Raw genomic sequence first — 25,637 nt, forward strand, 5'->3', positions numbered from 1 at the left:
GGCGCTCTCGCGAGAAGAGCCGCGCAGGCCGGGAAAAATGGCGCTTCCCAGTCCCCGAGAGCCCGAGGCCCAGTCGGCCACCAGCGTGGCCAAACCCGACGGGGAAATGGTGCTACCGGGCTTCCCGGACGCGGACAGCTTCGTGAAGGTAAGTTTGCTGCGCCTCTGGGGCATCGAGAGCCGCCCGCGGTCGGCCAGAAGTAAGCCCGGGACCAGTCGGCCGCCGCTCAGCCGGCCGCACGCGCACTGCTGCGGGCCCCGGGTGGGGGTCGAGAGGCCGCCGTCCCAGCCGGGCAGTCTCTCCCTTCCCCTCCCGGGCGGCGATCGCACGCGGACCCTGAGGGACGCCCCGCTTCCCAGGCCCTCGTTCTCACAGCTGGGCCCATGCAGCCTCCGGTGTGGAAAGCCGTCTCAGCGTCGTGGGAAGGGCTGTCCCCAACCCCTCGCGACTTCGTCCCCGCCCGGGCCTGAGCCACCTAACCAACTCTCGGGAGGGGCTCGGCTGCTTTACGCCACACGAGCATCCTCTCCCGCGGCCAGGACGATCCTCCTTTCCTGTTCTGCGGTGCGGTCCTACAGAACCCCAGACCCTGGGTTTAATGTCACCTGTGGCAGCTGCCACCGACGCAGCCTCCTCTGGGTGCCTCAGAGCATCTATTATTGCCTCGGAGGAACACAGAGAGGGTTCATCTAAATTATTTGCGTAATGCTTTTTAAATATGAACGGACAAAACTAGGCTTAAACGCCTCATGCATAAGTCTTACAAAACCACAAAACTAAAATAATGTGTAAGTTAGCACGGTGTGCTCCCCCAGACTCCACTCAGCTAGGTGGGTCATCGTTAGCAGATGTCATTGTTAATTCATTTGTTTGGCTCTGATAGTTCCTGGACCAGTAGCCATGGTCCTGATTGGGTGGCCTTCATGCTATCATGTGCCCCACCTCTTTTCTCCTGCTCGCCCCCCCCCCCCCCCCCGAAACATTCCTTACGCAAGTCACAGTGGTGTCTCTTGGCCTTCTCATGACCAACCATCATTTCTTTATGACAACCACTTCAGATTTTTTCTCATTAACGCACAACAGTTAAAATAAAGAACCGCTTGGCGCTGATTGGAACATAAACAAGTACAGTTGTGGGCAGTGGTGGTTATGATGTGGTCAGCCGAAGGCCCTAGAGCATTCTTATGTTTTAGACGCTTGCCTAAATGGAAACATGAAAGGAAATTCCTATAGAAAACTCATGGACCTGAATTTGAAAAGTAGTAATAATAGCACTTAGGTGCCTTCCAAGCATTACCTTATGTGATTTTATTACCTCATTTAATCCTCACAACTCTATGGGGTCGGAACTTCTATTATGCCTGTTTTTCAGAGGAGGAAACCAAGGTCCAGATATATTAAATAATTTACCCATGATCACAGCTAATATAGCAGAGCCAAGATTCAAACCGAGACCATTTGTTTTTCCAATGTTTGTTTGTTTATTTTAACGTTTTTATTTATTATTAAGAGACAGCGGAGACAGAGCATGAGCAGCGGAGGGACAGAGAGTGGGAGACAGAATCTGAAGCAGGCTCCAGGCTCTGAGCTGTCAGCACAGAGCCCGACGCAGGGCTCGAACTCACAGACCGCGAGATCATGACTTGAGCCAAAGTCAGACCGCGAGATCATGACTTGAGCTGAAGTCGGGCGCTTAACCGACTGAGCCACCCAGGCGCCCCTAATGTTTATTTTTGAGAGAGTGAGAGCACAGAGGAGGGGCAGACAGAGAGGGGACAGAGGATCCAAAGCAGGCTCTGCGCTAACAGTAGAGCGCCTGACTCAGGGCTCAAACTCCAGAACCGTGAGATCATGACCTGATCCAAAGTCAGACATTTAACTGACTGATCTCTCTAGGTGTCCCCACACTCAGGCCATTTTGAATATTAGTCTCATATGTATTTATTCTTTCTCTCCCACTCTCCCAAGAAGGTAAGCTCTAAAACTTGGTTCCTGAGGTAAAATCAGGTTCCTCAGGGACTGAGGTGAAATCAGCACTCAGTGAGTATGTGTTGAATATGTGAAGGTGCATCATCTAGCACAACATGTCGTACATAGTAGATCTTGAGAAAAATGAGCTGCTGAATGAATGGGGATCCATGTTTAAAATTTTTTTTTAATGTTTTATTTATTTCAGAGAGAGAGACAGCATGAGTAGGGGAGGGTCAGAGAGAGGGGAAGACACAGAATCTGAAACAGGCTCCAAGCTCTGAGCTGGCTGTCAGCACAGAGCCCGATGCGAGGCTCGAACCCACGAACCGTGAGATCATGACCTGAGCCGAAGCCAGACGCTTAACCGACTGATCCACCCAGGCGCCCCAGGGATCCATGTTTAAAACATGCTTGTTGTAGGGCCACCTGGGTGGCTCAGACGGTTGAGCATCCAGCTTCAGCTCAGGTCATGATCTCACAGCTCATAGGTTCGAGCCCCACATCGGGCTCTGTACTGATCATGCAGAGCCTGGAGCCTGCTTCAGATTCTCTGTCACCCTCTCTCTCTGTCCACCCCCCCGCCCCCATGCTCTGTCCCTCTCTCTAAAAGTAAAAAAACATTAAAAAAAATAAAACATACTTGTAATAAATAAATAAATGCTCATTTTGGGGCACCTGGCTGGCTTAGGCAGTAATGCGTCTGACTCTTGATCCCGACTCAGATCATGATCTCACAGTTTGTGGGATTGAGCCCCAGATCGGGCTCTGTGCTAACAGTGTGGAGCTTGCTTGTCATATTCTCTCTCTCTCTCTCTCTCTTTCTCTGCCCCCACTGCTGCCCCCCTTCCCCACTGCTTCACAGGCGTGCACATACGCTCTCTCTCAAAATAAATGAATACACTTTTAAAAATGCTTTTTTTTCTGGTTTTTGACAGTTTGCTCTTGGCTCAGTGGTGGCAGTCACCAAGGCATCTGGGGGCCTACCACAGTTTGGCGATGAGTATGATTTCTACCGAAGTTTTCCTGGCTTCCAGGCATTTTGTGAAACACAGGGAGACAGGCTGCTTCAGTGGTGAGTCCTATATTATTTTCTTATGGTAAGAATAATGAATATAAAGAAGATAATTTTTCCTAAGAAAAGTTAGTTTTACTCTATCTTTTTTTCTGTGCTATCAAGACCTATACAATATTGGGGCGCCTGGGTGGCTCAGTCAGTTGAGCATCCAACTTTGGCTCAGGTCATGATCTCACGGTTCGTGGGTTCGAGCCCCGCGTCGGGCTCTGTGCTGACAGCTAGCTCAGAGCCTGGAGCCTGTTTCAGTCTGTGACTCCCTCTCTCTGACCCTCCCCTGCTCACGCTGTCTCTCTCTCTCTCCTTTTTTTTTTTTTTTTTTAAATGTTTTATTTACTTCTAGGAGAGAGAGACAACATGAGCAGGGGAGGGTCAGAGAGAGAGGGAGTCACAGACTGAAACAGGCTCCAGGCTCTGAGCTGGCAGTCAGCACAGAGCCCGACGCGGGGCTCGAACCCACGAACCGCGAGATCATGACCTAAGCGAAAGTCGGACGCTTAACCGACTGAGCCACCCAGGTGCCCCCCTCTCTCTCTCCTAGAAATAAAACATTTAAAAAAAAAAAAAAAAAGACCTATACAATATAAAAATGAGACAGTGGAGGCACCTGGGTGGCTTAATCGGTAGAACATGTGACTCTTGATCTTAAGAGTTATGAGTTCCAGCCCCACGTTGGATGTAGAGATTACTTAAAAAAACTAAAACCTTTGGGCGCCTGGGGGCTCAGTCAGTTAAGTGTCTGACTCTTCGTTTAGGCTCAGGTCATGATCTCACTGTTCACAAGATCAAGCACCATATTGGGTTCCACACTGACAGCATTGAGTCTGCTGGGATTCTCTCACTCCCTCTCTGACCCTCCCCTGCTCATGCACTCTCTCTCAAAATAAATAAATAAACTTTAAAAAATAAAAATAAAAAATAGGGGTGCCTCGGTGGCTCAGTCGGTTGGGTATCCGACTTTGACTCAGGTCATGATCTCATAGTTTGTGAGTTGAAGCCCCGTGTCGGGCTCTGTGCTGACAGCTCACAGCCTGGAGCCTGCTTCAGATTCTGTGTCTTCCTCTCTCTCTTCTCCTCCCCCACTTGTGCTCTGTCTCTCTATCTCTCTCTCTCAAAAATAAATGAATAAATATTTAAAAAATTATTTTAGAGGCGCTTGGGTGGCTCAGTTAAGCATGTGACTCTTGGTTTCAGCTCAAGTCATGATCTTGCAGCTCATGAGTTCAAACCTCACATCCAGCTATGCACTGAGAGTGCAGCACCTGTTTGGGATGATTCTCTCCCTATCTCTCTGCCCCTCCCCTGCTCACTCTCTCTGTCTCTCTCAAAATAAATAAACAAACTTAAAAACTTTTTTTAAATAAAATTTAAAAAAAATTTTTTTAATTTATTTCTGAGCAAGAGAGACAGCATGAGCAGGGGAGGGTCAGAGAGAGAGGGAGACACAGAACTTGAAGCAGACTCCAGGTTCCGAGCTAGCTGTCAGCACAGAGCCCAGTGCGGGGCTCAGATCCACAAACCATGAGATCATGACCTGAGCCGAAGTCGGACGCTTAACCAACTGAGCCACCCGGGTGCCCCTGAAAAAAAATTTTAATGATAAATTAAAAACAAAATATTTTTAAAAAGAGACTGGATTTTTTTTTTCATTTTATTTATTTGTCTATTGTTTTGTTTAAAGTTTATTTATTTTGAGAAAGAACGTGTGCACATGTGGAGGAGGGACATATAGCGAGAGAGAGAGAGTTTTGAGCAGCTTCCACACTGCTGTGAGCACAGAGCCTGATGTGTCTCTACAAACCGTGAGATCACAGCCTGAGCCAAAACCAAAAGTAAGATGCTTAACTGACTGAGCCACCCAGGTGCCCCAATTTTATTTACTTTATAGAGAAAGCGAGTGGGGGAGAGGGGCAGAGAGAGAGAATCTTAAGCAGACTCCATGCTCAGGGTGGAGCCGGATGCAGGGCTTGATCCCACAAACCAGGGATCCTGACCTGAGCCGTAATCAAGAGTCGGATACTCAACTGACTAAGCCACCCAGGGGCCCCAAGACAGTGGATTTTGATTAGGGAACTGTTACTTGGTAAATTTTGAGTTTAAATTTTAAAAACCATAGTGACTCTTGCACTATATGCAAATCTTTTTTAATAATGTGGGACTTGAAAGCCTAGAGCCAAGATTCTCTCACACGGCTTTGCAGGGCCACGAGATCAGTTTTTTAATAAGAGCACGAGAACAGACCGTACACAATGATTTTGTTGAACTGTCACGTGAGAGAGTTAGAGACCCTATTTTAGATCTCCTGATAAAGCAGTGAATGCAGAGGGTATAATTTACCTAGTATGATATATTCTTTAGAGTTTAAAGGAAGCTTTGAGGTAATTTCTTCCATCCCTTCAATTGACAGATGAGGAAAGTGAGCCTTGGTGAGATTTAGGCAGTTGCCCGAGGCCATACAACTTTGCTATAAGGATGCAAATATCACGAGCCTGATCAGAAAGTGTTAGGAATTCTGAGTTCTCAGATCTATTCCATTGGTCTGTGTGTCTGCTTTTGTGTCAATACCATACTGTCTTGATGATGATAGCAGCACTCTCACCAATAGCCAGCACATGGAAAGAGCCTCAGTGTTCATCACGGACAAATGGATCAAGAAGATGTGGTTTATCTATACGATGGAATACTACATGGCAATGAGAAAGAATGAAATCTGGCCATGTGTAGCAACATGGATGGAACTTGAGCGTGTTACGCTGAGTGAAATCAGTCAGGCAGAGAAGGACAAATATCATATGTTTGCACGTATAGGAGGATTAGGAAGAACTTAATAGAGGACCATGGGGGAGAAGAAGGGGGGAAATAGTAGGGGAGAGGGAGGGAGGCAAACCATGAGAGACTCTTGAATGTTGAGAACAAACTGAGGACTGATGGGTGGGGGGGAAGGGGGGTGATGGCCATGGGGGAGGACACTTGAGGGGATGAGCACTGGATGTTATATGGAAACCAACTTGACAATAAACTATTAAAAAAGAAAAAAAAAGTGTTAGCAACCGTCTGAGCCACGCCTTTCAAGCGTTCTCCCAGACTGGGAACAACTGAATAAAGGCAGACAGACTAACCGTGGTTTTCCTGTCCTTCCCAAGCATGAGTAGGGTGATGCAGTACCATGGGTGTCGAAGCAACATTAAGGACCGAAGTAAAGTGACAGAGTTGGAGGACAAGTTTGATTTGCTAGTTGATACCAACGACGTCATTCTGGAAAGAGTGGTGAGTGTGTCCCCTCGCTCGTAAGGTAATTAACAAATGGGGGCCCCTGGCTGGCTTGGTCTCAGGGTCCCGAGTTTGAGCTCCACCTTGGGCACAGAGATTACTTAGAAATGAAATCTTTTTAAAAACCAAAGAAACTTAACAAGTGAAATGAAGAAATGAGATGAAATGAACAAATGAAGAGCTTCAGTGTTATTAAACTATGAAAAGAAATGCCAGCATCTGAGGAAATGAAAAGGAAAGTTAGCATTTCTTTCTTTTTTTTTTTTTTTTTAAAATGTTTATTTATTTTGAGGGGTGGTGGGGGAGGGAGAATCCCAAGCAGGCTCCACGCTCAGCGCACAGAACCCAGCGCAGAGCTCGGTCTCACATGAGATCATGACCTGAGCCGAAATCAAGAGTCAGATATGAGATGCTTAACCGACTGAGCCACCCAGGCACCCCAGAAATTCAGGGTTTCTTGTTCCAACAACATTCCCTTCCTGACTGTTAGCCTTTTTCCCCCAAAGGTAACAAAGTGTCTTCAAATATATTACTTCAACCTGTCACCGCCCAGTGGAGGCCTATTACAAATCTATGTTCCAGGTTTGCAAATCCTATTTGCACTGCCAAAGAAGAGGCTCTGGGTAGAGAGCCTAACCAAAATTGAGTCTTTTTTTTTTTTTTTTTTTTTTTTACTGTTACTTACAATCTGCTAAACAGTCTGATTTGCATGATTGGAAGGAGACTTGGTTCATATGATCTAGCTTACTGTCTACTCAGGCCCAGTTCTACAGCAGAGTGTTATATACAGAAATCCACAGAGATCATCCAAAACAAATGGAACCTTCAACTACGTGATGGCCCTGCGGATATTTAAATCACACTCTCCTGTCCTGTGAAGTCATTCCTTCCATAGTCTAAATACCCACGGGTCCTTCCACAGTTTCTCATATTCTGTGATTTCCAGTCCTGCCCTGCTGCTGTTTGTCCTCAGGATGCCCAAACCGATACCCTGCATCTGCTTCAAAGGGACAGAATGGATCAAAACGCCCTCCATTCTCCCTCTGAGTACAGTCCTTCTGTGTTTAATAGCTACAGTCTAGGGTCTTTTTCATTCTTTTGGGTGGGCCACATCACACTGTTCAATCATTTTTTAATTTTCAGCCCAACTCAGAGCTGTCATGGGAGCTGATCAAGGATTGGGAGTGGCCGATTACTGCCCTGTCTTTGAGCAAATAATGCTTTAATTATTTGGGCTGACTCCCTCACATGTGACATGTTCTCATGCATAGTTCTTTGAATATATTTCTTTTTTTTTTTTTAATGTTTCTTTTTATTTTTGAGAGAGAGGGAGACAGACTCTGAGTGGGGGAGGGGCAGAGAGAGAGAGGGAGACACAGAATCCAAAGCAGGCTCCAGGCTCCGAGCTGTCTGCACAGAGCCCAGTGCAGGGCTTGAACTCATGAGCTGTGAAATTGTGACCTGAGCTGAAGTCAGATGCTTAACTGACTGAGCCGCCCAGGCGCCTCTCTTTTTTTTTTTTTTAAGTGTATTTATTTTGGGGGAGAGAGAGAGAGCGAGCAAGGGGGGGGGGGGGGGAGAGGGGGAGGAGAGAGAATTCAAAGCAGGCTCTGCACTGCCAGCACGGAGCCCGATGTGGGGCAAGAATTCACAAATGGGCAAGCTTCGCGACCTGAGCCGAAGCCAAGAGGCAGATGCTTAACCGCCTGAGCCAGGCAGATGCCCCTGAATATATTTCTTAAGGATGTCAGGTCATTAACGTGGTAACCCTGCTAGGAAGATACTGAACTGCTGTCTCTTGCCACAGGGTATTTTGCTGGATGAAGCTTCGGGTGTGAATAAGAATCAACAGCCAGTCCTTCCTGCGGGATTACAGGTCCCGAAAACAATAGTATCCAGCTGGAACCGCAAGGTGAGTGCAGCTTTTCAGATGGACTTGCGCGTCTGATGTCAGCTTTGCAGCAGGGCCTCTGCCCGTGCAAGTCTGCATTTCTGTTCTGATTCGTTGGACACAGAACTGGCCAGGGCGCAGCCTAATCCCTCGTCTCTACCTTGCCCCCTGCAGCCTAACACGCAACATACGCTCTTGGAAGGCAGAAATGGGAATTTATATTTCTGATTCATGAGTTACTGCGTTCTAAGCTGTTTGTATATGTTATCGTAGGCAGGAGAATATAGCAAAAAAACAAAATCTGAAACTTTCCGGTTGCTTCACGCCAAAAACATCGCCCGGCCTCAGCTTAAATTCCGAGAAAGGATCGACAACTCCAACACACCATTTCTTCCTAAGATCTTCATCAAGCCCAACGCCCAGAAACCCCTCCCTCAGGGTAAGTCATGCAGACTCGGCCTAAAGAAAGCGGGGACGGTCTCCCTCTGCCTCCCTGTCTTGGAAGGAGCCAGTTAATCCCTCCGTAACTAGACAAGATATGAATGTGTTCACCCCTTTTGTGATGGCATTTTTGTGTTTGTTTTTTAATATTTATTTTTGAGAGAGAGAGAGTGCAAGTGGGGGAGGGGCAAAGAGAGAGGGAGACACAGAATCCGAAACGGGCTCCAGGCTCCGCACTGTCAGCACAGAGCCCAACGTGGGGCTTGACCTCACGAACCGTGAGATCATGACCTGAGCCGAAGTCGGATGCTTCACCAACACCCAGGCATCCCTGGGATGACGTTTTTGTCGTTCCTTGGGTCTCCAGCACTCTCTAAGGAAAGGAGGGACCGCCCACAGGATCGTCCGGAGGACTTGGATGTCCCCCCTGCCCTGGCTGATTTCATCCATCAGCAGAGAACCCAGCAGGTGGAGCAGGACATGTAAGTATTTGCCTGTCAGGACTTTCTGCCCTGAGTGCTTATTACCTTAATGCCACATTCTCCCTCGGCTTCACTCTTATAAGAATACACCTGTGTGAACAAAGAACCTGAGGCCCAGGCGATTGTTATCATGGTCAGCGGGTCTCTGTGGTCAGACCTCCTGTTGGTGTTCCCAGAGGGCCTGCCCAGGCAGCATCTTGGTAACCCTCACCAGCCCTCACAGGCAGCACTCGCTCTCACCCCCACCGAGTGATGCTGACCTCCCACCCAACTGGACCTCGAAACCCCCAGTTTTCATAAAACTGTCCTTCTTCTCTGCCGTTCTGCCTTTCTTCCCAGGTGGGGGCTCAGCCCGTGAAGGGGGGCCCGCTAATAAAGTCAGTGGGGCAACGGCATTTTTCACCAGCTGTGTTAGCATCTTCAGAGAACTGTGCAGGGGGCTCCCCACAGCTCCGTCGGTTAAGCATCTGACTATTGGTTTTGGCTCAGGTCATGATCTCCCAGTTTGTGGGTTCAAGGCCCGCACTGCACTGACAGCGCAGAACCTTCTTTGGATTCTCTCTCTCTACCTCTCTCTCTGCTCCTCTCCTGCTTGTATACACGCTCTTTGTCTCTCTCATGCTCTCTCAAAATAAGTAAACTTTAAAAAATTAATAAATAAAATAATCAACTGCTTAAACAAGACAAAGGGGCCTCACCTTCCAGCCGAAAGAAAAAGGTGGGAAGGACTTTGCTAGCATTGGCCTTTTTTGCACATATAGCCAGAGCCTGGGTGAGCACTGTTCCTGCAGCCCCAGCCCTGTACCAGGAGGCCGAAGGCCAGGTGATGGCTTGCGGCCCCGCCCTCAAGGCACTCAGAGATTCAGGATTTTTATGCAAGTAGATGATAGAGGAACAAAAAATAAAGCCTTTGCCATATGACCAATTGAGATATCTGCCCCATTCTCTGTCTCCATAGGTTTTTTTATCCAAACCACGATGAATCCTACATTGCACGTTTTTATATTATCCACAATGGCAACCATCCAGTGTTTTGAAATAAGAGTTCAAATCTTTATAAGTGAGATTTTTTTTAAGTTTATCTATTTTGAGACACAGAGAGAGAATGCAAGCAGGGGGAGGGGCAGAGAGAGAGAGTCCCAAATAGATTCCATGCTATCAGCATATAGCCCAATGTGGGGCTTGAACCCATGAACCTCAAAATCATGACCTAAGCCAAAACTGAGAGTTGGACGCTTAACCAACTGAGCTACCCGGGTGCCCCATAAGTGGGTAGGTTTTTAATCAATCATATTATAAGGGTAAAGCAGTATGACCTGATTTTTTTTTTTTGATGCCCTTGAATTCTCAGTGAAATAACTGTGCTTTTTATAGAGAGAAAATATTTTCACAGCGTTCTTTGCTCACTTGTCTTTACAAATTGGATTAAAGCAGTTGTTTTTCCTTGACTCACAGAACTCCTCAAAAAAGACTTTTCTTTTTGTTTTATTTATTCAGGTTCGCACATCCTTATCAGTATGAACTAGATCACTTCACTCCACCAGATTCAGTCCTTCAAAAGCCACAACCCCAGGTTAGCATCCAGACTGAGTTTATGGAGGATATGGAGGTAGCCCAGGAGAAAATCCGATCAGTGCAACTTTGGCTTTCTTTAAATATCTTTTATAGTAGGAGGTTGCAGTTTTGGGTCATTTCTTGAACTCCCAATTCATTTTGTGCTTTAGCCAAGGACGATTCCTAATGTTCTTTTTCTCTTCCTACCTGTGCTCTCGTGCTCCAGTTGTACAGGCCTGTGGGAGAAACACCCTGCCGTTTCGTGTCCTCCCTGGACGAACTGGTAGAGCTCAATGAGAAGCTCTTGACTTGTCAGGAGTTTGCGGTAGACTTAGAGGTAAGCTGTGAATGACCTTGAGTGAAATTTCATATTCTCCACGAGCTCACCTACTTGAGGAGTATAAATTTAATACCAACAGATCTAGTTTTTGGCAAAAACCAATCAGCTGTATAATGTTTATAAGCCGCTCTCCTAAAATCCGTAAAGGAAAGCCTAGAGAATCCATTTTTCCCTGTTCTCTCCTCTTTCCGGGTCTTAGCACCACTCCTATAGGAGCTTCCTGGGGCTGACCTGCCTGATGCAAATCTCCACCCGAACGGAAGACTTCATCATCGACACCCTGGAGCTCCGAAGCGACATGTACATTCTCAACGAGAGCCTCACAGACCCCGCCATCGTTAAGGTCAGTCAGCCTTTTCCAGCCCTGGCACATGAGCACACGATTTACGTGCTTTCCATTTTACTATTTCTTTGTTTCTATGTAGACCTGCACTCGGGTTCCACACACTAAACTGCTTTTGTTTCTAAGCCCCAGTTAGAACAGCCTAAGATCTAGCTCATTACCACCCGGAGCCGCGGTACATCATGTTAATGACTCCTGCAGCGAGCCCGCGCCATCAGGATCCCGCGGACTTAATGACTGTCCTTGAACTGTAGTAGAGCTGCTTTGTCAGAATCACTGGCTGTTAGCAGTTTCAGCCTTGAAGAGTGTGCAATTAGGAGTATAGAAGGCTGTTGGTCCAAATTAAAAGAAGCCTTTAAAACTGAACTCATTTTAATCTGCCTTCTGGCATCGAATTCCGATGTTCTGATCCCCCCGGAGGCAGAGTTTGTTCTGGGGCACGAGTGGCCATGCGCACATCATACTGCGTGACTCTGTTTTCAGGTCTTCCATGGTGCAGATTCAGACATAGAATGGCTGCAGAAAGACTTCGGGTTGTATGTCGTGAACATGTTCGATACCCATCAGGCTGCTCGCCTCCTTAACCTGGCCAGGCACTCCCTGGACCACCTGCTGAAGCTCTACTGTGGTGTGGAGTCCAACAAACAGTACCAGCTGGCTGACTGGAGAGTACGGTCAGTGGGTGCTTGCAAGGAATGCAGACCGCAGCACGAGACGTGGGTGCCCATTAGCGTCTTATCCACTCAGACCTTTGTTCAGACCGTGACGTTAGCTGAACCTGGAGTTAAATGTCGCTGGTCTTTCCTCCAGCTGTTTCCGATACAGCTGGAAGTTTCAGGGTAACCACGCAGAGTGTACGAAGGGCCATCACACCGTGCCTCTCGGGAATAGGGGTTGGAAGAGGCGTGCCATGTCCGTGTTCCTGCCAGTCTCTCATTTGAAACTCGGATCTCTGTAGTCCGGATCAGTGCGTGCGTGTGTGTGCGCCTGTGCCTGTGTGTGTGCATGCGCGTGCGTGTGCGGTGAATTCCCAGAGGCCTGAGAGAACTCTAAGGTACGTAGGGGATCGCGCCTTATAATGAGTGTTTACTAGAGTGTAAGATTTCGGTAGAGTCCCGCCACACTTCCCGGAGTTTGGGCTCAGCATGGTCACTGTCAGGTGTCTCATTTACTGAGGTCGCAGCTGTTGTATCAACAGAGTTTCTAAAGAGGGTCTAATAAGGCCCAAATAGAAGATGAAAACGGGCAAAGCCTGAAAGCCACTTCTTGTTGTTTAACCGTTACTATGCGCCAAGCACTGAGCTAAGAACTGCAGGGACGTTGTGCTGGGTGATCCCCACAGCAGCCTGGGAGGTGCCTTCCTGCATTTCCCAGGTGAGGAAAGTGAGCCCAGGGAGCATAAGTGACTTGTCCGAGGACAGGTGTTGAGAGCTAAGATTCAGACTCGGGGATGGCTGGGTCTCTGTTGGCAACCATGCTGTTACCTCGCTGCCCTTTGTCCCCAGCTGTGGAAGCAGTGGCTCGTCCTGTTAAGATGTCGGAAGTCTCACTGTACCTGGAGTACTGGCTGTGATGCCCAAAGGAGCCAGAGTCTTAGCACCCGCAGAGAAGACAGCTTACCCTGCTGCACCTGGGCAGGCGGAGGGCGGGGAGGGACCAGCAAAAGCATTTCCTCTGTTGCAATTCTAGGCCTCTGCCCGAGGAAATGCTCAGCTACGCCCGAGATGACACCCACTACCTGCTTTACATTTATGATAAGATGCGGCTGGAGCTGTGGGAGCGGGGCAACCAGCAGCCCGCGCAGCTGCAGGCCGTGTGGCACCGGAGCAGAGACATCTGCCTCAAGGTACAGTGGCGCCACCCGCAGCCGCCTAGTCTCCGGCTGGGTCCTCGTGCTTTGCCTTGTTCTTGATGTGGAGGAAAAGAGCCTAGCGTTGTTAAGAGCCCGGGGCGCAATTCTGATTCCTGTTGATACTGAATGTCCTCTGATAACACTGCAGAAATTTATCAAGCCTATCTTCACGGATGAATCTTACCTGGAGCTATACAGGAAGCAGAAGAAGCATCTCAACACACAGCAGCTGACGGCCTTTCAGCTGCTGTTTGCCTGGAGGGATAAAACTGCGCGCAGGGAAGATGAAAGTTATGGGTAAGGGTAAGGGATTAGACGGGCTTTTAATATCTGCTCCCAGGCCCAGCTCGCCTAGCAAGGAAATAATGGGCTTTTTTTCTTTTCACCGTGAACGTGTGTTCCGTCTCCCCCCCACACACCCTTTAAGGGGGCTTGCTGGCTGAATTTAACATGCTCCCACTGTGTTTTGTTCCAGATACGTCCTGCCAAACCACATGATGCTAAAGATAGCTGAGGAACTGCCCAAGTGAGTCTGAGAACTGATTAATATGTTGACTTTCTCAGCAGAGACATTTTATCCTTCAAAATCAGCCTCTCTGATAGCTATTACCTCAGTGCTGTTGACTCAGAGAAATGAGTGCTCTAAGGAAGTTCACGAGTCCAAGGAATTCAGAATTTCTGCCCTTGGACTCCCCAGTAGGAAGTAAAACTTCTGAACTGCAACCATTTTCAGTGGTTACGCCTCAGATCGGATCCAGTGCAAGTCTGAGCCGTTAAGCACCCACTTTGAAGGGAGGGAAGTGCCTCGATGCTCCCCTGTGTAACTTCTTCCAAACCATGCAAGCTCAGGATTTCGAACGCTTTATCATGTTAATGGAAGGAGATGCAGAGAATCCAAGTGCACGGTCTTCTGTTGACCCCGTCGCAGTGTGACAGCTCGGTAGAGCTGTGGTGCCCCTCTCCAGCTCTCCGTTAGCCGGGGGCCAGGCTGTGAGAGGCCATCTCCGCCAAGCTTGCTGCAGCAAAGGGTGCACCAGCAGCCGGCCCAGACTGTCCCCCGCTGGGCGTGTGGCTCCCTGGTCCTGCCCTCAGCTGCAGCTCCCGGGCTTCCCTGCTCACCGCTCTCTTCTGGAAGCCTCAGAGGGCTGCGTCCCTGAGTGGCGAGCTGAGTATGTCCTTTCTTATTCTCAGGGAACCTCAGGGCATCATAGCTTGCTGCAACCCGGTACCGCCCCTCGTACGGCAGCAGATCAACGAGATGCATCTCCTAGTCCAGCAGGCTCGGGAGATGCCCCTGCTGAAGGTAAGAGGCTCTGCTGCCAGAGGGTCCCAGCTCAGCAGGCCTGCTGTCTGCCAGCACCTGCAGGCTTCTCCACCTGTGATCTGGTCTCCATTCTAAAAAGAAACCCCAGCAGGGCTCAGTCAGTAAAGCATCCAACTTCGGCTCAGGTCATGATCTCGTGGTGTGTGAGTTCAAGCCCCATGTCGGGTTCTGCACCGACATCTCAGAGCCTGGAGCCTGCTTCGGAGTCTGTGTCTCCCTCTCTCTTTCCCCCTCCCCCACTCACACACTGCCCCTCTTGCTCTCTCAAAAGTAAATCAAAAGTTTTTTAAAAATTGTTTTTAAGCCCCAAGAAAATAATATGGGCTAGGAAAGCTAGCAGACATGTCTTCTTTATGAGAACGAAAAGTTAAAGCTCATCTTTGTTACTTTGTGATCCTATCTTCAATAATCCAATGGCAAGTAATGTCCAGTGACTGGGCCAGCTGGTTGTTGTTGGGATTAACCTGGTGGAATAAAATAGATTGGGGGTCACGGCGCCCGGCTGGCTCAGTCAGAGGGGCGTGCGACTCTTGATGTCGGGGTTGTGAGTTCAGGCACCACACTGGGTATAGAGATTACTTAAATACATGAACTTTAAAAAAAACGGATTGAGGGTCTCAGTCCAGGGAGCATGTTTTGGAAGCCTGGCAGGGGTCCAAGATGTGAAGTTCTCATGCCTTGGGAGTTTGGCAGTCCCAGAAATGAAGAGAAGGAACAGGAACTAGAAGTACCATCAGAAGAAAGGTCGATGGCGCACCTGGGTGGCTCAGTCAGCTGGTTAAGCGTCCGACTTCAGTTCAGGTCATGATCTCATGGTTCGTGGGTTCAAACCCCGCATTGGGCTCTGTGCTGACAGCTAGCTAGCTCAGAGCCTGGAGCCTGCTTCAGATTCTCTCTCTCTCTCTCTCTCTCTCTCTCTCTGTCTCTGTCTCTCTGTGTGTGTTTCAGATTCTCTCTGTTTCAGATTCTCTCTCTCTCTGTTTCAGATTCTCTCTCTCTCTCTCTCTCTCTCATCCTCCCCTGCTCACACTGTCTATCTCTTTCTCTCTCAAAAAAATAAAACATTAAAAAAAAAGAAAGAAAGGTTGATGGGACTTAGTAACAGACGATGAAAGTTACTGCCATTTTCTTTGAGCACCGTGTGAAGTTCTCCAGCGTGTTCTCTGACTGGCAAGTGGATTTGGGGACAGTGGAAGTGGAGTCTAGGACAACTCACTCCAAATACAAAGCCTAGGTGACTAGGCAAATAGGACAGCCTTGGATAGAAGTGGGGAATTCAGGAAGAGCTAATTTTGTGAAGGAGATGCTAAATTTTAGACAAACTCAGGTGAAGGCAGGCTAGCCAGCTGCAAGTCCAGTCACCTGCATCTCCGCCTGTGGGGTGCCTGGGTGCGGGCACGGTGACGGGTGTGTAGGCGCACACGCCTATGTCCGGGCTCCAGCATGTTCAGATCGATTTGTGTGCCTTGATTCGTATTTTGGGAGGGGACAGATTTTAACTGTGTTGCCTCGGTAGTAATATTGGTATATGGTAAATCGTATTTGTAATGTTTTGGAAGATTATTGATCTGGAAGGACTTAAAAACAATTCCTTTAGGGGGACAACGAAGGGACCGTAAGGGCGCACACATTTCAGTCTTCATGCTAAGGTTTCCTTTGTGAGCTGTACAGCTTGTCCAGGGAAAGAGATCCCTGGTTTCTGGAGAAGAATCTCTTTCAGGCTCCAAATCTGCGTTGTCCCTTGTCATGGAAAAGGTTTTTGTTCTTTCATCCCAGCAGATAATTACTGAGTATCAAGTGATTATATTGCCAAGCGCTGGAAGGGATGAAGGACCAATTAAATCTCTGGGCTGGTGAATGACAGTCTAATGGAGGGAGCAGTCTGCGGGGGAACCACGGGCGGGCACCGCTTTCGCGAACCTCAGATGCTTTTTGTTTCTCCCCCTCAGTCTGAGGTGGCGACCGGCGTGAAGAAGAGCAGCCCGCTGCCCGGTCCTGAGGTGGGTGCTGCTTCCATCCTCTCTTTCTGGGGGAGATCCCAGCAAGAGCCGGGGAGCATAAGCCTCCCTGCCAGAGGCAGCCCCCAGCACGGCAGGGGAAAGCTATTGCATGCCTGCAAGGCTTTTCTGAGGCCTGTTGGTTTCTTTCTGATACAGAGATTGGAGAATGTTCTCTTTGGACCCCATGACTGCTCCCACGCCCCTTCAGACGGCTACCCTGTCATCGCAAGCGACGGTAACGTAGAGGCCTGTGGAATGTCCTGGAAACTGCCTTGCGTGCCATCCACTAGGCTTTGACTTTCCTGACTTCTGTCCCTGTAGGGCCTGTGCCCGTGCAGAAACAGGCAAGCCTCTTCCCCGAGCAAAGAGAAGAGGAGGCCGCGCCAGACACCAAATGCCTTATCGCTACCGCTGTCATCTCGTTATTTAACGTGAGTAGTAGGGGACGCGTGAGGTGCTGTTGACCCGCAGGGATTTGTGGGGTTTATCAAACAGGCTGTCTGCCTGGAGTGTTGCATCCACTTTTGACACTAATGCCTAGCGGGGAGGAGGGCGTGGGCCACGAGGATCCATAAGCAGGACCTTCCCGACAGCCGCAGCGGAGGCAGCTCGGCCCGAGTCCCGGGGGGGCCGGCGAGCACTCCCTTGAGTGTGGCGCGCTGGTCAGTCCTCCCCGGCACGCGCCGCCGCCGTCTGCATGTGCTCCGGATGGAAGAAAGGAGGCTTCGAAACGCTGTGGCTGATCAGGGAACGTGAAGGGCGGGGTATGAGGGCAGGGGGAAGTGGGTGGAAATTTGTTTCCCACCCGAGAGAGGGGCCGAGTCGTGGTAGGTCGTGACCCCGTCCAGGCTGGGACCGAGTGTGGCCGGCCTGGGCCGGGCTGTGCTCCCGGAACACGCGCTGGGTTGTGACAGGGCCCATCCTCCCGCGGGTGTCGCGTTCCTGCCAGCGCTTGAACTTCAGGCTCTTTGCAAAGGGAGGACGAGGGCGTGCGGTGGTTGGTCAAGATGGGTAGATACCAAAATGACCAAGACGAGGGGAAATACACAGACGGAACTCTGAACACGGCCAGCGACGGGGCTGGTAGAGGAAAAGAATCGGGACTTCTGGAAAGGAAGAGAAGCAAGCATCCGATCCGTGTGGATAAAGACGAGGACCAAGCTTAGAAAGTGGTCACGTGAGAAACAGCCGGGTGGTTCCCTAGGTTCCGGAATCACCCCAGGGTGCGAGGCCGCCGCCGGGAAGGCAAAATGCCGCCTGAAGGATGCCGTACCTGCGAGTTAACTCTCTCTCACTTAGTCACGTTAACTTAGATTGGGTCTTGCCTCAGCAGCTCGTGAGCACAGAAGTCTGGGTGCTTTAAGTGAGCCATCAAGGTGAATCAGCAGCTACAAACCAGAGCGTGAACCTGGGGCGCGTGATCGCCTAGCAGAGACCGTCGTGTCTCTGTGCCCTGGGTGGCGGGACTGCCGCCACAGAGCACGCGGAAGGAGAGCACGCGCTCTGAACCCGGGTGGAAGCAACACCCTGGTGCAGAAGGGTCCTGACTCCCCACAGAAAGTGTCTGATTTTTCATGTGTAAGCGTCAGGTCACAACCTCAAGTTCTAGAGCCAGCTGGACCTAGGGCTAAAGTCCTCCTTGTGCCCCTGTTAGCCGTCAGGCTCTGGGAGACCTAACCTCTCTGTGCCTCAATTTTCTCATCTGTAAGATGGGGAGAATAATACCGGATACGTCACAGGCTGTAAGGACACAGTGAGAGTTCGTTGGTTTAATAAATAGATGTTAAATGCACCCGCTGTGTGTGCTGTTACGGACTATTACAGTGCCTCATGCATATCAGAGGCCTAAAAAATTAGCCCTTATTCTTATTACTGTTATGGTTATCCTGTTGCTTGCATCGAATTGCCACAAAATGATTACGGTGATGAGTTGATCGTTTTCCATCTGTCCCTGCAGGAACCTAGTGCTGAAGAGAGCGGAAAGAGCCCCCTGACAGTTGCACAGAAGAAAGCCCAGAACATAATGGAGTCCTTTGAAAATCCATTTAGGATGGTAAGTCAGCGTTGTGTGGGTAGTTGAGGGCTGACAGAACAGGCAGAGATTTCTGCAGCTGGAGGGGCCTTTTGCCCAGAAAAGAAGCTGACAGCCCAGGAAAGAGGGAGCCTCTGAATCCGGCATGTCCGTTGTCCCTGGTGTCCAGGTTGGGATGGAGTCGGGGTCTTCTCAGATGAAACCGGCAAGGACACCTCGCGCAAGTGCCAGTGAGCCCTGGCTCGGCTGACGCTCTGAATGAGGCCTCCCACGCTGAGAGCAACCAGAACCCCCCCGTCCGGCCCCGTCCAGCTCCTGACCGCATTTAACACGACTGTTTCCGTTCCTCCAGTTTCTGCCTTCCCTCGAACGCCGCGCTCACATTTCTCAGGCAGCAAAGTTTGATCCATCGTCAAAAATCTATGAAGTAAGTGGACTTGTCATCCTTTCCAAGAGTGACCTTCTAAGAGAAGGAGGCTTCTTAATGATCTGAACTAGGTTTTGTCTTAAGGCCACCATGAACCTCCTGAATGCAGAAGACACTTTACGTATAAATATATGTAAGCACTGTTTCTAGAGAGAGGGGCCAGAACTTTACTCTGACTTTCAGAAGCATTTGAGAACCTTTTAAGAAAGAGGCTTTTGGTTTTCAATTAAAGTTTAATTCTGTGTCGCAGAATGCACAGATGTTAGGTGTACAGCTTGAGGCATTTTTATATGTGCATATTACTTTAGGGTTTTTACAGGGGACAGCTTAAATTTTAAAACACACTGCCTTCTATTGTTTGGTTTGTTTTTAACAGCATAATGAGGAATAAGGAAACACCTTCCCTGGAGCCCCATGGATGTTCCTGGGAGCCAGCGTTGTTAATTGTCTGTTAAAAGCGTTCTTCCTTCCTTCCTTCAGGAAGTTCCTGTGCCTATCACATGGGCAGCCTGACTCCCTTTGCCTCCCGCTCTTTCATTAGGCACCAGGGGTCAGGCCGGAACCCTGACGGGCCTCTGCCCTGTCGCTGGTGGTTAGCCTGCTGCCATTTTAGCGGGGGAGTCAGGTGGACTTTATGCCTCGTCCCCTCCTTCCTCGAACGGTTGTGGCCCATTTGGCAGCCGTATGTCCCTTGCTGTGCTTCTGTGTCATGTCAGCGAGATGCTCACACAGAAGCAAATAGCCTTGGGAAGTCCTGCTTTGAATCCCAGCTCATCCGTCTGCTACCCGTGTGTCCTCAGACGAGTTACTTAGCTTCTCTGAACCTGCTTCCCGTCTCAAAGTGGAGGGCACGATGATGCCTCTGTCCCGGGGATTATTACAAGGGGTTGAGTGAGACAACGGACAGGAAATGTCCGGCTCAGTGCCTGCAGTACACTTGCCCTTTGTCCTTCTTGATAAACGTTTTATAAGTAAAGTGAGCAAGAAATTTTAGTTTTTTGTGTTATCAGGTTTGGAATTATGACTTAGAACGTGTGCTGTGGTGAGGTTAGCATGCCCAGTGTCACCGCTTTCCTAGGTGTCTGAGTTTTGGAGTGTTTTTGTTTTGTTTGTTTTCATTGTAGATCAGCAACCATTGGAAGCTGGCCAGCCGGGTACAGGCACACAGAGAACTTAAAGAAACTGCCAAGGAGAAGGCAGCGGAGCAAACAGGTAGCACTCACTTCCTTGTAACTCAGCCCGCCGGCGTGTCTAGTAACAAACAGGCCTTGTACGTCATTCTGTTTGCTCAGCAGAGTGCCCATATGGCAGCAAACAACAGCCCCTGCCCTGTGGGGCTTGCCTTTTCCCAGAGGACAGTGGACAGCCTCCCCGTGACCGGTTGTCCTTTCAGATGGCTAGAGATACTTCCATGGGGAGGGGGGTAGGAGGTGCTCCCGGGGGTGGGCACGAGGGAGCCGTGGCTGCTTCCGTATGGCGGTTAGGGAAGGCAGCCTAATAAACGTGACCCTGAGCAGGGAGAGGCTGCTTCTAGGGGAAGCGTGTCCCGTACTGGCGGCCCCACAGCCCAAGGCCCCAAGGCAGTCACTCGTGGGCACACACAGGGAGACACCGGGAGGCCCACGGGACTGAGCAGGGAGAGCAGGAGGGGCCTGTGGTAAGGACATGACACGTGAGAAGAGCCCAGTGGAGAGAGCGACCCGGATGAGGGGTCGCTGGCTTTCGTAGCAGAGGTGGAGAGAAGCGGCCAGAAGCCGGTGTATCTGATAGTGACACCAACAGCACTTGGTGACGAGTTGGGTGAGGCACGTGAGAGGAGGAGGGGAGCCGTGGATGCCAGAAGGTCTGGTCCTGAGTGACAAGAAAGACGAGGGTGGCCAGCAACAGAGTAAGCGCGCATGGGGAGCCGGTTTGGGTTTCGTTCTGGTCCTTGACGTGCCATGGGTGAGGTCCGTCTGCAGTGTCCTCAGAGAGGAGCCACATAGGCGGCGGACACCTGGCCCGGGTTCTAGAGAGCGGGCAGTCAGCTTGAGAGTGCAGGGCGTGCAGGGACGCCTGGGGGGCTCAGTCAGTTGAGCGTCCGACTTCGGCTCAGGTCATGATCAAACGGTTCGTGGGTTCGAGCCCCATGTCGGGCTCTGTGCTGACAGCTCGGAGCCTGGAGCCTGGAGCCTGCAGCCTGTTTCAGATTCTGTGTCTCCCTCTCAGTCCCTCCCCTGCTCACACTGTTTCTCTCTCTCAGAAATCAGCAAAACATTAAAAAAAGAAAAAAAGAGAGTGAGAGTGCAGGGCATGCAGCCAGGCCCGAGCCTCAAGGCAGCCATCCTTCCGAGACCGGGGCCGGGGGCAGCCGGGGAGCGGGGAGGCTCGGCTGCTGGAGGCGGCAGCTCCACCGACAGTGCTCTCTCTTGCAGCTGCCCGGGACCAGGCCAAGGGGGAGTGCAGGGCTGCAGCGGAGCAGGCCGTGTCCGTCCGAGAGCAGGCTGCCGTACGTGCGGGCCCTGCCTTTCCTGTTAGGAAACGAGCTGCCCCTGGTTGTGGTCAGGACTTTCCTCGAATGGCAGGAGGGCTTGTCCCATGGTTCAGATTAAGTGCTTATGTCTTTCCCGTTCGTTTGGGCTTGTCAACGAGTGCCTTCCTCATTTCCCCTCAAAAAAGTTTATATCGTAATTCCTCTTAGATGACTCCTCGGCTGATTTACGATCAACAGACCGCACCCCTGGCTCTAGTAGTGGGGGGGGGGGTACTGAAGCTTCTCATCGTCAAGCCTGTTGAGCACCCCTGCTCTGCCCCAGTATATGTTTCATTCTCCACCCCCAAGAGCCCTCCAGACTGCAGAGCCCGTCTTTCATAAATGACCTGCTGTCATTCTCTGGGGAGGCATTTGCCCTACGTGGCCCCAGCCCTGCCCACACTCACAGCCCGCACTCCCCAGCACAGCAGCCGAGCCCCTCAGGAAGCCGTCCATCTCCCCGACTCCCATGCTTCCTTCCCACGGTGTGTTCCCTCTATAGCTAGAAAATGCCGCGAAGAAGAGAGAGCGAACGACAAGTGACCCGAGGACCACAGAACAGAAACAAGAGAAGAAACGACTCAAAACTTCTAAGAAGCCAAAAGACCCAGATCTGCCAGAAAAAGACTTTACCCCGTATGACTACAGCAAGTCCGATTTCAAGGCTTTTGCTGGTGAGGCCGGGTCTGGTGCCCTGTAAGGAATGTCTGGACACCTTAGCGGGGCGGAAGCTGTAGAGTAAAGAAATCCCTGCGTGCAGACTCAGCCCGAGCAGGACGGGGCACCAGCACTCTCAGAGCCGTCCCGAGGGCCTGCAGGGCCCGGACAGGCAGCACAGCCCGCCCTCGCCCTCCTGCGCGGGGCCTCTCTGGTGGCTGAGCAAGACAGCGGGCGTGGTGATCCTGCCTCCATCTGTCCTCCCTGAGCCTGTGCCCAGAAACACGTGTTCTCAGACACACAGACACGGTACACAGTTTATTGTAGAAACCTGATGGCCGAAAGGTGCTCTGCAGTTCCTTGGCCGCTGTAGGTCCGTCCACATTGGACTGGCTACAGATGGCATTCCTGACTCTGTAGAGCAGCCTCCTTGGCAACATGTCCCTTGGAAGAGGGAGAAGGTAGCCCAGGATCGTCACTCAGAGCCCAAGTCACCAAGCATGGCATCTCTCCAGCACACAGGGACCAGACCGGGTTTCCTTGGCGTGAAAGGAGCCAGGGCTCTAGCCACCCGCCCCTGAGCTGAGAGTAGATCTGTGGGAAACGAGCCTGGTGTTCGGGCTGGCCTTCTGTCCTGGGAACATAACACGGGTCCCTCCTCAGAAAGGGGTCAGCAGGCTGATAGCCCCACCCTCCCTGAACGCCACGCACCATCCTAGGGGTCCACCTGTGGGGTCTACTAACTCCCATATGTGATCACAGGCGTTTCTCTTCTCTTACCTTCCAGGAAACAGCAAATCGAAACCTTCCCAGTTTGATCCAAATAAGCAGACCCCATCTGGCAAGGTAAGAAATGTATTTGACACCGAAAACTAGTAAAATTGTATATGTCAACTATATTTTGATTGAGAGTTAAAAAACAAAATACAAGATACAACTAATAAAAAAATAAAAGACAGGGCACCTTTGTGGCTCAGTTGGTCAAGCATCCAACTCTTCGGCTCAGGTCATGGTCCCAGGGTCGTGGGATCGAGCCCCATATCGGGCTCTGTGCTGAGCGTGGAGCCTGCTTAAGATTCTCTCCCTTTTTCTCTCTTCTTCCCTCTGTCCCTCTCCGCCACTTACGCACGCTCTCTCTAAAATAAAAAATTTTTAAATAAAAAATAAATATGCTTGAGAATTCTCACATTCCCATGATGCTTTTTTTTTTTTTTTCCTCCCTGTTTCGCTGCTGGGAAGAGGGCCCAGCTGGGACTCCTCTTCCTTTGCATATCTTTGCCCTCACCTCATCCCTTCCCAAGTACGGACAGTACCCATCAGCTCTTCCAGCGAAAAAAAGAACAAGAGAAAAAAAAACAGGTTTTTTTTTCCAAGAGGCTGTAAAGGCTGCCATGTGGTTTGCTACCATGGGAATCGCAGCCGCAGGCCACAGACACTCCTTTCGGGGCCGGCACAAGCCTGCGTTCGCCCCCGTGGGTGTCAGCCGCAGTCAGAGCCAAGAGTGGCCGAAAATTTGCATGCGGAGGCCCGTGCGGAGCCCTCCTGTTCCTCTAGTAGCTCATCCTGACGGCCTTTTCTTCAGAGGCACCCAGAAGCATCTAGTCCAGTGTGAGAAAACCAGTCACACTGGCGGTGCTGGTGTGTGGGGGAGGGGGGCTCCTCTGAGCTCACGTGTTTCCTGTGTGTCCTGCGGTAAGGCTGTCACTCGGCTAAAGTGATTTTTTTATCTTTTCAGAAATGTGCTGCACCCAAAAAACTTAAACAGTCGCTGGGAAACAAAAGCATGTCCTTTCCAACCGGAAAGTCAGACAGGTATGTATGTGGCAGAGGCCGGCGTGGCCCCGCACCCCCGGCAGCGGCCCGGGGGTCTCAACTGGAAAGACTCCGAGCCTCTCCGGAGCGGATTCCCCCACCCCCGTCACTCTAGGAAAGCTGAGCTAGGAGGAGGGGAGGGGACTGCCAAGCACCGTTACTGTGTCCCAGGACTCAGATTGCTGTCAATCGCCACCTATCACCACACAGCTGCCCAGGGGTCACCTCCGAGCAGACAGGCTTGGGATTTTCTGAGATCAGCCCATTCCTAAGGAATGGGGAAAAATCAGGAAGTAAATGTTGTGGGTCGTGGTTTAAGAATATTTTGGTTAAGAACATGAATCTCTCATCCTCAGGGCAGACCCTGAAACCAGAGGACTCACCCCTGGGGTGTGGCCTGGTGAGGGAATCTGCCTTAGATCTGAGCCAGCACTGCCACTCTCGTTGGGCCGCAGGGCACTGCCCCGGCCCGCACTCGTCTGCCAGGGTGTGGGGGGTGCACCGCTGCCAAGCTGTGTTCTCCAGGACTGCCCCTCCCCCCAACAAACCAGGCTCCCCGAGCTGTGCATTAAGGTTTGCACCGTTTTATGAACAGCTGAGAGCCGCTCTCCAGCCGGACTGGAAGAAGTAACTTGTTTTCATTTTGCCCCTGCAGAGGCTTCAGGCACAGTTGGCCCAGGAGATAGTGCTGGAAGAGACCCCTGGAACCCCCGGTGGACCGGAAGCACCCAGTGGTGGTGCTGTTTTGTACAGACTCATTTTTAAGCCATTAAAAAGAATTCTTACTGGAAGGAAGCGGGTTCCTGACTCTTCCTTTGCTGCCACCACAGTTCCAGCGGGAGAGCACAGGTCCCACCCCGGTCAGGTCCCCGTCCCCGGCTGTCCGTGGGTAAGCGTGCCCTTGAGGACACTGCGGTTTCTGGCGACGTCCAGAGTCTGTCCTGAGACCGGACGCAGGAGAACCTCCCATGACTCCGAAAAGGGCAGCATCCACACGGCACAGAGCACCTCGCTCACGGAGCGCCGACTCCATCTTAGGAGGATTCCGTGGGCTGTGATCCCTCCTTCACGTGCCTCCCAGTCATGCCAGTGAAGCCAAACGGGGGGGCGGTGCTGGTAGAGCTTTAGTGCTTACCGTGTCCTCTCAAGGGCCCCATCTCTTCCCTGTGTCTGTCTCACTCCCCTTTCTTTCTTATTTTTAAGTTCCCCAATTAAAAAAGTAACAGCGCGTTCACTGCAGGAAATGAGGAAGAGAGCAGTGAAATCGCCCGGAACCCCACACGCGGATAAGCTTTCGCGCTCCCGCATAAAGACTTTCCACCGTGTGTATATTCACTTCCAAGCTTGGATTTACGTTTTCTGCAGTTTTTCACCTTCAGAGTTTCTACCTTTTGTCATTCGAAAATTCACTGTAGTTGAGCACCATTATCGAACGTGCACATTTCCGATTTTGTGTTCTTAATAACGTAGCATTGAACTACTTCAGAATTCCTTTTGATTTTAATATCAAGATGGGATATTAAGCCAAGAAAGCACAAAACATACCATCATTTTTGTTTTCACAACTTAAACAAGGAAGCTATTTTCGCCAAAGTTTTTCCCGGAGATTACTGTGAGACCTGGCTGAGGGCAGTACCCTGAGGGGCCATGAAGCCA

At 50.6% G+C, this 25,637-nt stretch overlaps 1 protein-coding gene across 2 annotated transcripts; it reads left to right on the top strand.

Moving 5' to 3' along the window:
• EXOSC10 (exosome component 10) lies at positions 1 to 24,772 on the top strand. 2 transcript variants are annotated; one of them, XM_039234985.1, is made up of 25 exons: positions 1 to 148; positions 2,908 to 3,044; positions 6,188 to 6,311; positions 8,122 to 8,226; positions 8,479 to 8,644; positions 9,014 to 9,128; positions 10,626 to 10,701; positions 10,909 to 11,019; positions 11,222 to 11,365; positions 11,849 to 12,039; positions 13,055 to 13,211; positions 13,366 to 13,514; positions 13,693 to 13,743; positions 14,409 to 14,520; positions 16,491 to 16,541; positions 16,698 to 16,776; positions 16,863 to 16,972; positions 18,499 to 18,594; positions 18,926 to 19,000; positions 20,125 to 20,212; positions 21,415 to 21,488; positions 22,015 to 22,186; positions 22,957 to 23,015; positions 23,905 to 23,981; positions 24,637 to 24,772. In XM_039234985.1, exons 1-25 carry the CDS (start codon positions 38 to 40, stop codon positions 24,665 to 24,667), a joined length of 2,661 nt encoding a protein of 886 aa, XP_039090916.1. In that variant the 5' UTR covers positions 1 to 37; the 3' UTR covers positions 24,668 to 24,772. The 2 variants fall into 2 exon arrangements, 1 of the variants encoding a protein (XP_039090916.1); XR_005528873.1 differs by lacking the exons at positions 21,415 to 21,488; positions 22,015 to 22,186; positions 22,957 to 23,015; positions 23,905 to 23,981; positions 24,637 to 24,772 and having other exon boundaries at positions 18,743 to 19,000; positions 20,125 to 20,149.
• The last annotated feature ends 865 nt before the right edge of the window (positions 24,773 to 25,637 follow it).

Source organism: Hyaena hyaena, unplaced genomic scaffold (assembly GCF_003009895.1).
Source record: "Hyaena hyaena isolate Hyena2069 unplaced genomic scaffold, ASM300989v1 scaffold_94, whole genome shotgun sequence".
In the NCBI taxonomy this organism is placed as follows: domain Eukaryota; kingdom Metazoa; phylum Chordata; class Mammalia; order Carnivora; family Hyaenidae; genus Hyaena; species Hyaena hyaena.